This window comes from Ovis canadensis, chromosome 10 (genome assembly GCF_042477335.2).
Source record: "Ovis canadensis isolate MfBH-ARS-UI-01 breed Bighorn chromosome 10, ARS-UI_OviCan_v2, whole genome shotgun sequence".
NCBI lineage: Eukaryota > Metazoa > Chordata > Mammalia > Artiodactyla > Bovidae > Ovis > Ovis canadensis.
Genome location: NC_091254.1, coordinates 26,817,883 through 26,835,883, shown reverse-complemented (window position 1 = coordinate 26,835,883; position 18,001 = coordinate 26,817,883). Strand labels below are relative to the sequence as shown.

General features: G+C 39.2%; 1 protein-coding gene across 7 annotated transcripts in view; it reads right to left on the bottom strand.

Moving 5' to 3' along the window:
* AKAP11 (A-kinase anchoring protein 11) overlaps nucleotides 1-16,359 on the bottom strand; it is a 48,904-nt gene extending 32,545 nt beyond the window's left edge. For 4 of the 7 annotated variants that reach the window (XM_069602196.1, XM_069602201.1, XM_069602199.1 and 1 more), the window contains exons 1-2: nucleotides 16,040-16,285; nucleotides 5,254-5,363 (exon numbers count right to left, since the gene is read on the bottom strand). In XM_069602196.1, the coding sequence (XP_069458297.1) occupies nucleotides 5,254-5,313 (60 nt within the window). In that variant the 5' untranslated portion in view covers nucleotides 5,314-5,363; nucleotides 16,040-16,285. Of the gene's footprint in view, nucleotides 1-5,253; nucleotides 5,364-6,315; nucleotides 6,405-16,039 lie in introns of all 7 variants that reach the window. The other 3 variants (XM_069602197.1, XM_069602203.1, XM_069602198.1) reach the window with 2 other exon arrangements.
* Nucleotides 16,360-18,001: the final 1,642 nt, after the last annotated feature.

Genomic DNA, 18,001 nt, shown 5'->3' with positions numbered 1-18,001 from the left:
AAATCAAAGCGGTAATAACCCAAAATAAGGCTTTTCAGGGTTCTTAAAGCAGCAATATGATGAAAGAAGGAAGGCACTCCAGATTTGAAAGAAAAAGATGTCATAAGTGCTAAGAAACAGAGGAGGAGGAAAATTTCATAAAGAAATGAGTATTATAGTTGAATATAAAGAGAACACTAATTTCTCTCTACCTTATTCCCCCCTTCTGATTTGATCGCTATTCTAGCAAAAATGTCCTTATTCCCTAATGTTTCCCTGTAGAAATCCTACATATTCCAAGACCCGTGAAGATTTCCCATCCCTTAGTCGTAATAAAGGTCTCCCAAACTTCCTACTGTATTGTTTGCACATTAAGATCATTTAATCTATACCACAATGTATTATAATTACTGCTTTTGTAGTATGTCTTTCCTACCTGTTAACCCAAATTACTGAAGTAATTGTCATTTACTCAATCTATTACCCCAGATTTCAGTACCTCACATACAATATGAACTCAACAAAGAGAAAAGATGCAAATATGAAATCAAGGCAATTTTTAAAAAATACGTTAAATCTGAACTTTCAATATGAACTCAGGACTCTTTAAACGTATGTACTACATTTTTTCCATTGATAGATCATAGAATCAATGACCCTTAAGAGCAATAAGCATATCCAGCACAGAAATTTTGGTTTCTAAATACCATTCACCAATTAAAAGAACTAGAAGTTCCCTGAGTGAAGGAATTCCAGGTCTGAGGCAGAAACTTATGAAGTGCAGCTGAACATCTTACTGTGACACAACGAAAGAAAGTGTCTGAAAAGAACACAGTAGCTTGAAGAACACTTGAAGGAATTCCAATTGGCCAAATATGGGATAATCTAAGCATCAGAAGAATACAGATGGTAATGGAGTACAACAGCTGAGTTTTAAAAGAAACTACAAGTCCATTAAGAGAGACAGATAAAAGGGTAGGGGTTGGAGGACTGTGCTACCTTACCTTAGAACGCTGGCTAACAAACATGAACAGAATGACAAAATTTAAAAATTCCATTTGTAACTCCCAATATAACTACTGATTCAGGAAAGGACTATCAGTGCATCCTCATCCACCAGATTAAAAGCTACTGGGGAACAAGATACAGCGTTTTGCCACATCACCCTATGGATTACTTATTAACAGTATTAATTATAAAGGGGTTATGTGTCTTTATGCTGGAGATAACTGGTGGTTTATCAGAGTTAAGGTAGTTAAGGGTAGCTAACTATCTGGTCAAGCCTGGCCTTAACGAGATGCAACTTCTGATCCGACACACGAGAATGACCACGACATCATCCTGAGGTGTGCCCCCTGAACCTAACCCCAGGGAAAAACAAGTCAACTAGGAATATGAAGATGTTCTACAAGATAAGTGGTACAAACTCTTCCAAAGATTTGCCATCAGGAGAAAAGAATTTAGACCAGAGATGGAGCCGACGGGGGTGGGGAGATCAAAAAGATACAATACCCAAGTAGACAATGTCAACCTTGTTTGACTCCTAGATGAGAGGCAAGGGGGAAATCATCACAAGGACACTGAGACAACTGGGGAAATTTATGCATGGATTGCACGTTAAGACTGTGCTACTGAATTAATGATTTTCTGAAGGATGGTAATAATGCTGATGTTCCTAAGAGAAGCGTGCTATCATATGAAGACGAGAAGTAAAATAATGTCTGTAGCCTACTCTCATTTGGTTTCAAAAGGGAAGTGTGTATGTACACACAGAATGGGTCTGGTAAAATGTTAACAGGGTGAATCTAAGTGAAGAGCGTATGTGGTGTTCATTGTACTGCTTTTCCCCCCAATATCTGAATATTCAAAATTTTAAATGATTCTCTTCACTAATGAGTGGAAATTTTCAGGCTAAATTATGAACATGAACTTAAAATAGGAAAAAATATGAAATGTGATATCTGAACATAAGCAATCAACATAAACTCATGACAGTAAAAGAACAAGAGTCACAGTTAGTACCCAGATCTTGATTTCTAAATCAAAAGGTTCTGTGGAGAAACAGTCCATTCCAGGTCTGACGAAGGTAAAGCAGAAACAGGGTCAGTCTTATACGAGAAAGCAAGGAAGCAAGTAAAGAATTATAAGCCTGAGAAAAGGACTTTGGCATTGCCTGAAAGGGCTTATAGGGACCAAGTCTGGGGCAATCTGAGCAACTTAAATAAACGAGTGAATAAATACATAAATGACTGCAAATAAATAAAAGATGAGAAAACATAGTTATTTTAAAATCAATGCTTCCAGAGCAACACAAATAAATTTAAACTACTTGCATCCATTTAAGGTGACTATTCCACCAAGTCATTCATCTGAAAATTGATAATCACCATTTTGCAACTTTCAAGAATTAGCTGCAGGAAAGGAAAATCAAGGCATGCCAAAAGTGTTAATGAAAGTTGAAAAAACAAGATGCTTGCACACCACCAAGTGTCATCCCATAGATTATTTGCTAACTAAAAAACAGAATATACACTTTTAAAATGGACAACAGTTACTACCCTAATCAACTGATCGATTCTAGCATCACTAATCATTAGGAAAACCTGCAATTTTGTCTTCTCACTACCCGTTAGTATCCTGCCTAAAAATTTTTAACTTGAATCTAAGTTAAGCCTTTACACCTCACTTCTAGTTTATATGAAACATATAGAGAGGGGAGAAGAATAAGTTAAACACACCAGACAAATGCAGAATGTGGAACACTGTACAAGGGCCTGGCCCATTCAACCAGTCAGTCTTGAATTTAAAAACAAAGCAAAAGAGGAGAAGCTCTTTCAGAACCACTCCTCAAAAATATGAGTCATGACCATCAAATGCAATTAGCTCAAATGCAATAGGAGCCTACACTGAACCCAAAATGGAAGCGGGGTGGATGAGGGCCTATAAAATCATTTTCAGAGTAATAAGGGAATCTGAGTATGGCTGCGTGTTAGATACAAGGGGATGTATTTAATTTTCTTGAATGTGATCATGTCTGGAGTGAAGAGACATCAAGAATGTTAACTTTTACAAGGATTTACTGTATAGCATAAGGAACTATATTCAACATCTTGTGATAACCTATAATGAAAAAGAATCTGAATCTCTACACCTCAAATTAACACATTATAAATCAATTATAGTTAAAAAAAAAAGACCATTAATTTTCAAATGGTTCTGCCAAAAATTAAATACACACACAGAAATAAAACAAAAATATTAACTGCTGAATAGGGGTGGCTGGTATGTAGGTTTACATGTGGGTGTACTATAGTTTCTCTATAGGCTTGAAATTTTCGTAAGAAAATGTTAGAAAAAATTAATGGAATAGAAAGTGCAGTTCTTTCTGGTTCTCATAGTCCCTGATTCCCAATAATATTCAAAGTATCTCTTTATCTTTCATGCAAAGTAAGGTGAAATCTATAAAATCTGAGTATACATTTCCAATTTCCACATTAGCCAACAGGGAAGTTTCTGTCAGCTAATATATATAAATACGTACATATATACACACACACACATACACCTTTTGAAATAAAGATGTCAAAGTTGTACTGTGCATACAAAACACACATACATACAAAGAGTACATAATATTTAGATTCATATACTTCTATCTAAAAGGGTTTCCAAATAGTCAAGAGAATTCAAACCAGAACTTTATCATGTGTCTAATATAAACAATGGGCTAAATAACAATATTAAATTAACAGTATGACGTTTCGGCTGTGGCTGAATACACTGGTGAATTCAAATTAAATAGGTAGGTAGTACAATGCCTGGAGTACATGGTCACTAGCTCACTATTATATTTTCTGTATATGTGCATTTTCTTAGTTCTAATATTAATTTAAAGCAATCAGTACAATTTAATTACTAATTTAAAGCTATGGATCCAATGGCTAATCTGAAAAAACTATAATATACCTATAGTTTACAAAAAGTAAAAACACAGAGAAAATAGTTTTTACTGTGAAGTGAAGTGAAGTCGCTCAGTTGTGTCCGAATCTTTGCGACCCCATGAACTGTAGCCCACCACCCTCCTCCATCCATGGAATTTTCCAGACAAGAGTACTGGAGTGAGTTTGCCATTTCCTTCTCCAGGGGATCTTCCTGACCCAGGGATCGAACCCAGGTCTCTTTGTTCAAATTAAAAAGGGGACCTACTAAGTTTAAAGGTCCCTGAAAACACAAGGGGCATATTACTTAAAAATATAATTACTACAGAAACTAGCACAATATTATAAAGCAATTATCTTCCAATTAAAAACTATAAAATAAGTAAGTTTACTTTCTGTTTTCCAACTTTGCAGGCACCTTTTTCGACAACCACTCTATTCCAGTTACAGTCAAACCCAAATGTTTCTTAGATCTCTGAAGAAATGAATAGCTAAATGAAAAAGCAGGCCTAGCAGCTTTTAAGAACACTAACAATGAGAAGCTGGAAAGAAGATCTGCAGAGAAGACAAGAGCTACCATAAGAGAGCAGCGAGGAAAAGCTACAATGCAAGAAGTCAAAGACCATTTATCAAGCAAGGACTTGTCAACAGTGTCATATAATGCAGGAGATGAAGCTAAAAAAAGGTTTGACAAAGACTGCTAACCATCCTCCAGTGTTCATTCTCCCTTTTGTCAAGTGACACCCCCACAGTGTTAGTCAAGAAAAATGTCAAGAATGAAAGGGTAACAGAATCATCACAAGAGAGGAAAAGAGAGAGGGTTCCTCCTCAGACTAGAAACCCGAAAGCATCAGGAATCACATTTCATTTGCTCGCTCTTTATTTTCCACCTGCTACCTAGCCTAGGACCAGGCATACTAGCAGCACTCAAGTTTATATCTGCTGAGTAAATCAGTGAACAGTAATATTTTGAGGTAAAGCTAACGCTTATGTAAGAAAAGTCACACCTGATGCTTATATTGTGAAGAAGAAGAAAGAAAACTTACTGAGAAGAAATAGGGAGAGATTTTGATCTTTGGGAAATAAAGTTTATTGTCTCCATGATTTCATATCACTATTTTCATATATCCCAATCTCTGCATTTTATCATTATTGATTTCAATAAATAAGATTCATTTAAAAACAGTAATATCAATTCCTTCTTGGCCTTTTGGCTAAGATCAAGTGAATAAAAACAGTAATATCATAACACAGCTGCTTAAAGACTCTGACTTCAAAAAAGATCAACGTTTTTACTAAAACTGTCACTAAAAGGAATCTAATATAGTGAACTTACTTTTCTGACAGATGCTCTAGTTTTCATGTGATTGTTCCTGAAGGACTGGAAGGTCGCCATAACTATACTGCTGTTGTATGTAATCAATGAAGAGTTAATCCACTAAAGACCTAAAGAAAAAATAGTAAAAGAAACTAATTTATTGATCTGAGTAATTCAGGCAAGCATTTTGTCCTAAAATAACTTCTTCAAATTCAGTCACTTAGAAAAATGAAAACATAAAACAAAGATTCTCAGACATAAAAATGTACTCAACAGTCTAACATGAATATTTGAATATTCATGAAAACTATGAATACTGGCACCTTAATGAGATCAAATCATTACAAAATGTTATTTTTAGGTTCAAAATTATTATATATTAAAAATTACCCATATTTAGTCAGTCTTAGCCCTTTTTAATTACAAATAATATCTGAAAGCCTTAATGAGAAAGATTTCAAAAACTTTTAAAAAACCTAAAACATAGGATATCACAGAAAGAACCTCAACCTTCTTGTCTCCTTAAAGTGACTCTATTCCTACAGCAACCATGAATGCTCTAGACATTCTTATTTCTTGGGGAGAAAGATTTAATAATATACAAATGAAAATATGATATCTGTACATATCAGATAAAAACAAATCCCTTCTACGGGACTCTTAGGAGCATACCAATGACAAAAACATCCAATTCAAATGATTAATACCACAGTATTTAAAACACACACACACACCCTCCTTGGTAGAAAACACTAGAGCTATGTCACTTTTTATCAATGCTTTAATGTAATACATTTGAGAGCTTAAATCAACTTGGGTATTAACCACTGAATACCCACATTTGACCACAGTAACTTGTCCCTTCGTTCAAAATCTATGGGCACCAGATGCTATGCATACAGGTATAGAACAGGGCATATACAGCTCTTCTGGGTCAGAGCCTTACAAGGAAAATGCTTTATTACTGTAAAGGGCAGGAGTGAGAACTGAATTCTAAATCCTTAATACTAAAAAATATCTGAACAGAGATTGAAGACAGGTCTAATCAGTTTCAGTCAAATTGGTCTTATCAAGAATTACCTAGTTGAGGTTTTCAAGACATTTGGTTGATAGTATACTATGAAGAGATTTATACACAAAACCAAACTTCAAACTAGTCCCCCACAGAACTGCAAAAAAAAAAAAAGAAAATCTAAATTATATAGTGGAGTTCTAATTTTATATTCTTTTGCTACAAAGATAAAACTTAAGTATCAGTGCCTGCACACACATGCACCTCACTTTAGGGGTTCCTAGATTCTAATTTTTCACAAAGAATTATATTTTTTATTTCTTGGGGGGCCACACTTTTGGGGAGGATATCAGTTCCCCAAATAGGGATCAAACCTGTGCCCTCTGCAGTAGTACCGCAACCTTAACCACCGGACTGCCAGGAAGTCCCAGAATTTAATATTTTTAGACAAAGAATTTCTATTCTGAATTAAAATAAATTTCTATTCTATTCTGGTCTAACAGTAAAACGTGATTAATGACTGGAATTGAAGCAGAGTTGTCAGAAAGACAAGGAATGTCCAGACAGCACAAGATAAAAGAGCAATACACTGGGATGCAGAAAAGTAGCATCTATCCCCCTTGTGACTCTCATTAGCTCTGTTCCCTCTAGGCAAACTGCATTATCTCTGGATCTGTTTCCTCTACGTATATATCTGTGTGTATATGATGCATGTTAACCTCTATGTATACTACCCTACTTACTGGACAAATTTATTGTAAGAGCCAAATAGAAATTTATAAGAGGCACTTTAAAAACTATAAAACTTAGGTAAAAGGAGAACTAAAATACTTACTTACCTACCAAAATGATTAAGAGGACCAAAATTCTCAAAACAAGGCATAAAGGTTTATGTAACCAAAGCAAAGAAATAATCCTTTTCTTCGTCCCAGTCCAAGACACTCTCCCTTCCTCCTCTCCCCACCCCAAGTTCTCTACAGCTACCAAAACCCCTGAGACAAGTGGACTTGCCTCAAACTTCACATAAAACATATACAATTAAGAGGCCAGCACTGCCACAACGGTGAAACTCTAACTCAGTTCCTGAGTCAACTAGCACCTTTCTGGAGCGCAATTTTGTAATGCATGCCAAAACCCTGAAAACACCCCTACACTCTGACACAGCCACTCCACTTCTGGGAATTCATCAAAGGAAAGAATGCCCCTGGAACAGCCAGGGTTCTCAGGAGAGCTTAAAACACACCAACAGCTGTGCTAAAAGACTTCCTTGCACGTATCATTCAATCCTTGGGACCGGCAGAATCCAGTTCTACAGCGAGAAAAACAGAGGTGAGCAAAGTTAACCACTCACCAGGCCCACACAGTGAGCAGCAGAGAGCTGAGACGCAAATCCAGATCTTCAAACTCTAGCACCCACTCGCTTACCCTCCTCTCTACAGTGCACAGAGGCCTGAAAAGCTGTTCATCACACTTTGTAATAGCAATAAGGACCACCCCAGATGTCAGAAACAGAGCCCGAGAGGGCCTTCCCACCATGGCATGATGTTGGCCATGGTACACAATGAGCAAGGACAGACAACCAGCGTGCAAAGCATCTTTACTTTCTCTGACTCCTAATCTTCCCCAAGAGATGGAGTTGCTAAAACAGATGGGAGACAGCAATTACCTTTGCAGCTGCTGAATAAAGGCAACAGGAGCAAAGATTAAACTTGAACTCAATGGCGGCGTCACCAAACATGAAACTGACCCATTACCTCACTAGAAGGTGGATGCTGCAACAGGCCAAGCCCCCGAGGCAAGAAGCAGTCACAAGGCCTTCAGGGAAGGCCAGGGCCTCTGACACAACATCCATATCTGACACCATGTGCTACCCCAGCTCACTACCTGAAATATTCCTGAATGGCAGACCTAAACAGGACACCCTTTTCAAAGCTGAGAACTAAACAATCCAGTATGAACCTACAAAGAATCATTAAAACACACACACACACACACGAGATACACTGAAGAAAGGAAAAAAAAAACTCCAAACACACTCATGACACCCAAAACTCACATTATCTATTTTTAGAATTTAAGAAACTAGTTTTAATCCCATATTTACATTCTGCTTCACTCACTGAAGAAAAATACTTACTGAATCCTACTGTATTACTTCTGTGTTTCACTTAAAACATAAGCAAAATATTAACCTAGCAGAGAAAAGAAATTTATCAAAGAATATCTATGAAACAGTCCATAAAAGTGAATCCAGCAAGAGATGGTATGACTCATACTTCTGATAAAGCAAAGAAACAAAAATTTCTTTAGAAAAGACACAAAGGCATATAGAGGGAGACAGGGTTCCTCACTCTTTCATAATTACAGAAGATTACTTTTAAACAGATTTCACAAAAGGTGCAAAAATACAGCATTTTTCCCTGGAGCATCTTTATGTTAAGAACTTTTCCCTTAATGCTGTTTTGTTTTGTGTTCCATTCTGGGTGAATAAACAAGAGTCCTAAACAGGAAATCACTAAGGGTTTTTCTCTAGAGTCAAATATTAGAGTGAACCTGGATAATGTTTTACTAAGCAGCTCAAAGAAAAAAAAAGTACATATGGACAAGGCAAACAACTGAAAAGTAAGCTGTCAGAGCTCAGGAAAGCCACAGAATATAAAATACCACGAAATAAATGAAATCTTCTGAGAAGCAGCAAAAAAACAGAATAGATATTGCTGAAACGGAAACAACCAAGAAAGTTTTAAGAACTATCACAACGGAAAAGTAAATACCACAGAATGTAAAAGAAAACAAATGAAAAGCAGAAAAACAATTATAAAGAGCACAGAAAACAGGTATCAGACACTTTGAATAAACTGTACCTATCCTTGATCCTGCGATTTCACTTCTTAAAATTTATCCTATATACATACTCACACAAAATTCACGAGGATATATGTGAAAGAATATTCACTAAGACAAAAAGGATGAAAACTAAAAATAACCTAGAAGCCCAACAAGTCAAGTAAGTTATAATAAATTCATATGACTGTGTTGGAAAGAAAGCAATATATACTGACGATAGTCCAGAACGTTCACAATATATTAAGGAAAAAAGAAAGCTACAGAAGAACGTAAATAGTGTGCTCTCAGTGATTTTTTAAAAAATTATATAGTACAAAACTGACACTGTATGCTTCCCCCTTTTTGAGTTTTGAAGACAAAGGTGTTTTATTGTATTTGTATTCAAGCACAGTAAGCATTCAAACATCCGCTGGAAAAATAAAATGTTATTTTTAAAGTACAAAGTAGATCTTTAAACGTTTAAATGGATACCTCTACATTTAAAGAATTATTTCTAAAAATATAACTCTCCAATCATTTCTATTTTTTAATATTTCTGAACAATTTATAATAAATACTCCAAACACATGTTTTGGCCAAATCCGAAATATCCAGTGTTAAAGGTAAATATTCTGTTGAATATGAATCCAACTAAATAGGACAAAATATGTGAAACATTAGTTTCAGACACTATCAGACAAGAGACAACACAAGACTGGATCTATGCAAGACTATGATCCAAGAGAAACACTTCCAGGTCGCAACACAAGGAGACGCATGCCAAGCAGTCTGGCAGTCTCACCGAATCAAAGAAACAGGGGCCAGAGTCTGGGAAGGCCAAGGTGCTTAGAATTTGCAGGGCAGAGTACTGGAGGAAGAGCTCAGAGTCAGAACTTTACAGATCTGCATGGTGGGTTTCCTAGGGTCCTTGGTCTACTGCTGATATGTGCCGAGTAGCTGAGTATAGGGAAATACTTTCCAGAGAGCAGTAGGCCAAATAGTACCTTAAGCCACACAGGACTTTTGGAATAAGTCCCACCAACCAGAGTGGGAAAACTCTCTAACATACCAAGAAATGGATGGACTCCTCAGAAGGAAATTTGCCTCAGTTGAGGAACTAATTCAGCACTAAAGTCTGTTCTGGACTTACCCTAACAAAGATAAAAGTCAAGCCTCAAAACACCCAACAGACTACAAATAATCTAGCTGTATACTCCAACTAACTCCAACACTTAAGGAATACAATGAAACTGAGCAAGTAACAACATAAAATTTAATGGCTGGCACACAGTCAAAAATTATCAGATATACAGAGGAGAAAAATAAGACCCATAAGCAGGAGGATAAAAGTTACTAAGTGCAGATCCAGAAATGACCGAGATAATGGAATGCACAGAAAAGATATTAAAACTATATTACAAATGCGCTCCATATAGTCAAGAAGGGAGAGAAAACATGATTATGATAAGAGAACAGAAGATGCAAGAGATTCAAATTGAAATTCTAGAGATAAAAATAAAGTACATCCCAGATGCAATTAACAGCAGATTAGACACTGCAAGAGAGAAGCTCAGTTAATTTAAAGACATAGCAATAGAAACTACCCAAAATGCTGTACAGAGAAACTTAAAAACGAATGACTCACTGTAAAAGATGAATAACTGGAATCCCAAAAAGTGTGGGAACAAGGAGCAACATACGAAGACAAAATGGCTCAGAATGTCCCAAAATTGATGAAAACCATAAACTGATAGATGTAAGATTAACACACCCTAAGGAAAACAAACATGAGGAGGACTTCACCAATACATACTACAACCAAATTTCTGAAAATGTGTGATAAAGAGAAAACTCTTGAAAGCAACCAGACAGAAAACTACACATTACATACAGAGGAACAAAGGCAACGAATTTCTTATTAGAAACTATGCCAAACCGCAAAATAAAACAATGGGCAAACATCTAAAGAGTGTCAACCCAGATACGCATTCCCAAATATCTTTCAAAAATTAAGAGAAAATAAATTTACTTGAACTAAAAAAAAGCTATGAGAATTCATCACCAACCAACCATCATTATAATCAATGTTAAAAAAAATTTTTTTCTACAGGTGAAAGAAAAACAATATCACATGCAAATCTGGATCTAAACTAAGCATAATATCTCAAAGGGTCAATATAAGGGTAATATAAAAAATATTTTCTGCTTTTTTAATTCCTTAAAAAATAACTTTAAACTGAAAATAACAATGAATTATGTGGTTTACAACATACATATAAGTATGATGTATGACAAAACATATCGTGTGTTAAGAACTGAAAAAAATCCTGTCCTACACTATACAAGGAGCAGTATTGATAAGCTATCTTGTTAACCCCAGAGCAACCATCAAATACAAAGTGGTGTGAAAGGGTGCTATTCTCTTTTTGCAGATAAGGAACCCAAGGCTTCATCTTCACAGGACGGTTATAAGGATACAGTTAAGTAATACATTTAAAAACAATACCTGATGCACAAAGAACTGAAAAATGCTAGCTTTTTCCTTGGGTACAGTCCTGCAGTTTGATTTATAAAATCTAAAAATTTCACAGCTATCACTTACTCCTTTGTCTTTCAACACAATAATCATTCATGTAAAAAGTGTGAATGTAATCTGACTATCTACTAAGATATCTGCTTCTCTATAATTTCCTGTGTATGAACAACAAACACAACTTTTAAAAAAATACCCTAAAATACTGAGGCTGCGCAATGTGAATACGCTTCCTAGAAAGTAGGGTAATAATGTTCTTAACCTTCTGCATAATCCCCACCTACAAGATTATTTTTAACAAAAAAGTGTGCTCAAAATTTTACTTCAGGAACGTATTTCTCCATGTCAGTGGCATCTGTGATTTCACAGCTCTAATACATTGCTGAAAAGGCACTTAAGCAGCTCGTGCAAATAATAACAACGTTCTTCCCCCAACTGCAGCAAGAATGAGTGAACAGATCTCCTTTGCAGATGGGCCCAGTGCTTGGCACATGTGAAGCATTCTAAAATTCTGTGCAGAGCCTATTAACCAACAGAATACACAAGGCATAAAAGAGTGCGAAAGGTAATTTTAAGGTTTCGAGGTTCGGGAGCTGTAAGCGAAGCCAAATAGAGGGTGTGGAAGATAGTGTTATTTTATGTCAAGGTAATATCCAAAGAGCACCTAAAAAATACATTTAGCTGTGGTAGTCAGAGCTAGAGACGCTAATCTAGGAATTATCTGCATAGAGAGAGCTTGAAAGCTGACCCTAGAGACTCTGACAAGACAGAAGACAATCATGCCGAACAGTCCCCAGGCAGGTAAACGAAGAACCCCAAATCAGTGGCAGTCAAAGCAGGTAGAGATTTAGGAGAATTTAGGTGTCACTCAAGTCAAGAAACAGTTTTAAGTATGCAGTGGTCAGCACTAGACTTAGCTAGGAATGAGTTTCTTCTTCAAATGCTGCAGGAGCCACACCGCAGTACCCACAGCCCTCAGTCACAGTCACACCACATCCCTTACACTCTGCCAGGCAGGCACTGCTGAATTGCTGATAAACAGAATTCATATTTTTCACAGCAGAAGTTGCTGTTTTATACCCATTTTTACATAAGAAAACTGAGACACAAAACATTTACTTCAGCGGTCCTCTAACCATTCTGGCACCAGGGTCCAGTCTTGTGGAAGACAATTTTTCCTCCAACTGGCAGGGCTGGGGAGGGGGGGAATGTTTTCAGGATGATTCAAGCACATTGTATTTATTGTTCACTTTATTTCTATTATTACATCAGCTCCTCAAATCATCAGGCATTAGATCCTAGAGGTTGGGGACACCTGATTTACATACACATTTGGCCCTCATACACCTAGAACCTGTCCTGAAGGAGATCATTGCTGAGAACAAGTTCAGAGGATTACTAAGGGGAAAATTCTAACTGTAGGAGGTCAGAGTACACCGGAAGTACCCACCTTTTCCTGCCTGTTCACACCCCCTTTACTAGAGAACTTATAGTACCCAGCCTGAAAAAATACAAACTGTGGGACTTTTTTGGGACTTTCGTGTAGGGCACACCTACATCTTCTCCATCTTTCCCCACCCTCAGGCAACAGGACTACAAGTAGGTACCTGACCAACTGGACTATCTATTTCTCCAGAAATTTGGAATTAAGACATGAAGATATCTCTAGAGAACCATACTGCAAAATCAAAACATCTTGTGTCGGCACTAAAGCAAACCAAAGTCTCATACAAACCAAAGGTACGGGGAAACAGAAACCAAGAACTTGAAAGAGTCAGTCTGAAAGAAGTCGAAACAAGACATTACAGAGTAACAGAGACACAAGACCCATGTCATGGCTTCCCAGGGGAAAACAGGCTGGTTAACTGCCTGTTCTGGTTTCCAAACGCTGAGCTGGACTTCAGACGCTTCTGTCTGACAAATGCCCTTTTTAACTAAGTTAATTCAAACGGTTTCTGTTTCTTGCAGGCAAATAATCCTCAAGACATTAAAAGAGGTCAAAGAAAAAACACTGGGTAAGCAGTTACTATGTGCTTCACAGTAACTAAGGTTTTAAAAACTCTCCTGTCAGGGATGAAGAAAAAGAGGCTTTGTAATATCAACGAACAGATCTGCTGGATTCCCAAACACAAACTCTTTTTACTTTTTTCTTTTACACTGTACCTCTTTTTCACTCAAGTAATATCTAATCTGTTCCAATCCTCTATGCCATTTATCTATTTTTTCCCATGAAACATTCTCTGATTAGTCCAAAAATGTCTTCTTTTCTCTTGTCCAGGCTCTAACCTATACATTTCAAATGCCTTGATGCTAATACTTTATAATAAACTTTAATATATGAAGATAAGTGACAGAATAAAGCCACTTGGAGCTGTCTGATTTGTTCCTAAATTGAAGAAGTATGTTTCTTTCCTTACTTTACCAGTTTATACACTAACCCTTAACTCAAGCCCAGGCCAGCTTAGATCTTTTCCTGACCTGTCCCATTCCTCATTTCCTCTAAATCACTGATTTTACTACTAAAATGCAGGCCAGAAAAAGAACAGTTTAGCTTATCAAATAATCACCCTACCCAAAGTGACTTCATTAACAAGTATCTACATCCTAAACCTGAAAATATTGCCAACAAGTGATAAAAACCAGCAAAAAAAAAAAAAAAAGTTTTTCTATCCCTGAAAATCAGCTTCCCAAGATGAAATGGCAGAGAACTTCTTAAATCTATAAAAGTCTCTTTTGCCCATTCTCAGAAAGATACTGCTGAAGTTTTTCATGTTTTCTCCAAGTACAAATAACAGCACAGCCTACTCATTAGTGGAAATTTCCCTAAGAATAACCTAAAATTTATCATCTGATTTGGTTTACTTTTCCAGACAGTTAAGTTCCTGGAATTTTTCATTAAAAAAAAAAAAGAAAAACAAATGCACCATCCTTCTTCCAGCCTTGAAAGGCAAAGGAAGACTTCTTCAGCTTCTAGACTTCTCTGAAGAGTTGAAAAGCTAGATAATTTCTTACTGTGGTTCAGGGTCTTCGGCAGGTCCCATCTCCTCAATAACTGGGAGATATCATCAGCCTGGAGGTAAACCACTAGGCCGTTATTAACAGAGCAGCTAAGTGGGTACAGATATTCATCACTAGGTACCAGTTCAATTTGGGGAATTTGTTCTGACTGCCCTTTACATTCTCAGATTTCTCATAAACTTCTGTTACAGCCAAGAGTGAAATGCACTGTCAACCTTTGGGTCAGTTCTGCCACAAGAGCCATAGAGAAGTATGCATAATCAGTGTACTTCCTGAAAAATAAAACTGTGAGTTTAAAGAGCTTCATTAAAATGGTAGCATCTAGACTGATAGTGATTGTGCTGGGCACTGGGATGCCATTTCCTCTAAAACCATAAATAATAATAAGACATTAAAATAACTGCTGAGAACCCTGAATTTTCTGAGTACATTTCCTATTTCCAGACATACCAAAATCAGTATCAATCAATATATCATCCCTAACAAGGTGGAAAACAGGTAAGGAAAGCTTATGAGTTTTGCAAGGGACTTAGGAATTACAAGGCTGAAAAGCGAACCAGAATGTTTAACGCCAGGCTGCAAAAAGGCCATCAGATATGTCTCAGCAGTATTTCTCACCCTGATATTTCCTTAGCATCTTAAGCTAAACTACCTCCAGTTTACCAGGGGTTTCAGTGGAAGGAAACCAGAAAGCCTGTCCCCACGTCATACACTGCGGTTCAGATTCTACTCCCATTGTTATTCTGCCAACGTTTTTAACACTTTGGGCACACCCACGTATTTTTTTTTAATAAGGCAATTTAAGTGCCTGGAATAAAAGAGTAAGTCTACCCAGTCCATTCAGATGAGGAGTGGTGGCCTGCATTTGAGCCGTTTAACAGCGCTGAAGGAAATCTGGGAGCGGATAAATCCAAGTAGCACGCCGAGGAGCTGCTTGACGCTTTCCGTTTGTCACAATATTTGGGCTGTGCCCGATTCCAGGGCTCAAAGAGGTCTGACAGAGGATGGCTGTTGGTTCGGGGGACAAAGTGCATCCTCCTATTCCTCCCGCAAAGGTTTCTGTGCGTGCAGCACGCACACCAACGAGGCACACGCAGCAGCACGCACGGCGGGGCCCCGGCTCTGAAGACCACCTTAGGGGACGGAAACTAGGCCTGTCTGTCACCCAAAGAGCTGCCGCCCCGCCGCCGCCCTCAGACCCCAGGAAGCCCGAGGTCGCCCGTCCCCGTTTCCTCAGGCCCAGAGCCTCGGGCTTCCTCTCCTCGCCTCTCCCCGCCCCGCTCCTCCCTCCGCCGTGCGAAGGCGCAGCTCCGGGCAGCCCCGCAGTCAGAGCCTGGGCTGCGGGCCGCTCCCGGCCGCTCCATCCAGCGAGGCCCCACGCCCCGCCGCCGCCCCAGCCAACGGGCGCCGCTCACCTCAGCTGGCGGACCCGCGCCAAGGCTCACCTGGGGGGCCGCAGCCTCCGCAGCTCACAAGCATGACACCCGCCCGCAACGACCAGCGGCGCGAGCGGCCAAGGAGGCGGGCGCCCCCTCCCGCAGCGGCCCCCAGCCCTCCCCCCCTCCCCGCCCCGCGGCCGGCCCGCCCGCCCCCGGCTTCCGCCACCACAGGTCCACCCCGCAACACCTCCGAGAGTCCTCACGCCTCCCACTCGCTCTCGCGAGAGGACTCCCCGCCTCTCGCGAGAAGAACTCCGCGACCAAGCCCGCGCAAAAAGTGGGTGGGCTTTTTAAACGGGAGAGAAGGAACAGGAACAAGCCTTCCCACGTGCTCCGGGGCTGCCAGCCGGATGGCCGCGCGCGTCACGTGACCACGCCCAGCGGCATTCCCATTGGTCAGAGTCCGCTTGGCCCACGGGAGCTTTAAACTCGAGGCTGACCTACGAACCTCCCGCAGACGTCTTGCGCGCTTCCTGGTCCGTTACCTGGGGAACCGTTTAACCCTTTCCTCTGGCAAAATATCCAAACCTTGGCTTGCTCTGCGGTTCGGGTGTAAGGCCCTGCCTCCTTTCCTTCGTCCCCTAGGTTCTACCGCCGGAGGTCAGCTGGGCTCCTTCTTCGCCCCAGATTAGCTTGTGCTTGCTTCTGATTCCGGGGGCCCCTTCCCATAGCGGCAGCCCCTCGAGATCCGATGGCTCTAGAAGGGCTCATCCTCTGACACAGCTCCGCCCCTTCCTCCCTGCATTTCCCGGAGGACCACTCACAGCGCTCCAGGCCCACGGCCCCGTGCAGACCTCAACAATTGGCATCAAGGGATCTCCAGGCCCTAGTGCTCACCTTTCCGTCGTGAGGCGATGTCAGAATCGGGAAGTAAAGCCTTGATCACCGAGAAATCAAGACGGAGATGAAAAGCTAATATGTTTAGAATCAAGGTAGAATCGGAAGGCTAGTCCAGTGAAGTTGCAGCCTCCTCGAAGACATCTTTTCCTCAAGAGTGGAGATACCTGATAGATGAGAAGGACATTTTTAACTGTATCGTCATGAGTTTTGCCTTGGTTGGAAGAGAGGAGGGCAAGGAAGAAAGAGCATATTCATATGTTCGTTTCTTCACTTAACAAATTTTTGTTGAGCTTCTATGTTAGGGACTATTCAGACTCTCGATTGAGCATCCTCGGGAGAAAAATATCTCGATGTTAAGCTCCACGCAAAAGAAATGCAAGGAATGATGTGATGACGATTGCAATGGAGTGGCCCTTTTGAGGAGGAATCATTTAAGAAGCGGTTTGCATAACAGACATGCAAATATCACAGAAGCATTTGGGGCAAAGGAAACTGCTAATTCTAAGGCCCTAAATTGGGCTTGAGGGGGAAGGTATGAGAAAGTAAAAGGAAAGTAAGCTTGGAAACACGCTTGGAGAAGTAAACAAGCACAGGTTATATCCTGTAGGGTTTTGTAAGCCAATATAGGAATTAGTTTATTCTGAATGCAGTGGAAAGCACTGGAGAGTTTTAAATAGGGAAGAGACGTCTATGGTTTAATAATTTTAAGCTCTTCGCTGCAGAGCACGGATCTTAAGGCCACAGAGGAAGATGGGAGATTAGAGGATTATAATCTATGTAAGAAGGAGCCCCGAAATTTTTAATTTCCGGTTGACATTGACATTCTTGTTCTAAAATCTGTTAGGTCAGAGTCCTGGTTCTGTTTGCCATATTTTGTTTTAAAAAAATCTAGATATTCTTCAGTTACTGCTGTTTAATTAAAATTGGAGAAATAAATGGGAAATTTTGTTACAGGGGAAAACGAATGGCCCCCCAAAAATCGTTACCTTTGATTTTTCCCCCTCCGTTTACAACTCCTAGATTACCACCTCTTCTGTACAAAGGTCAGTTCTAAGAATAGCCAACATAAAATGATGTTCAATGTAGATATTTATTCAT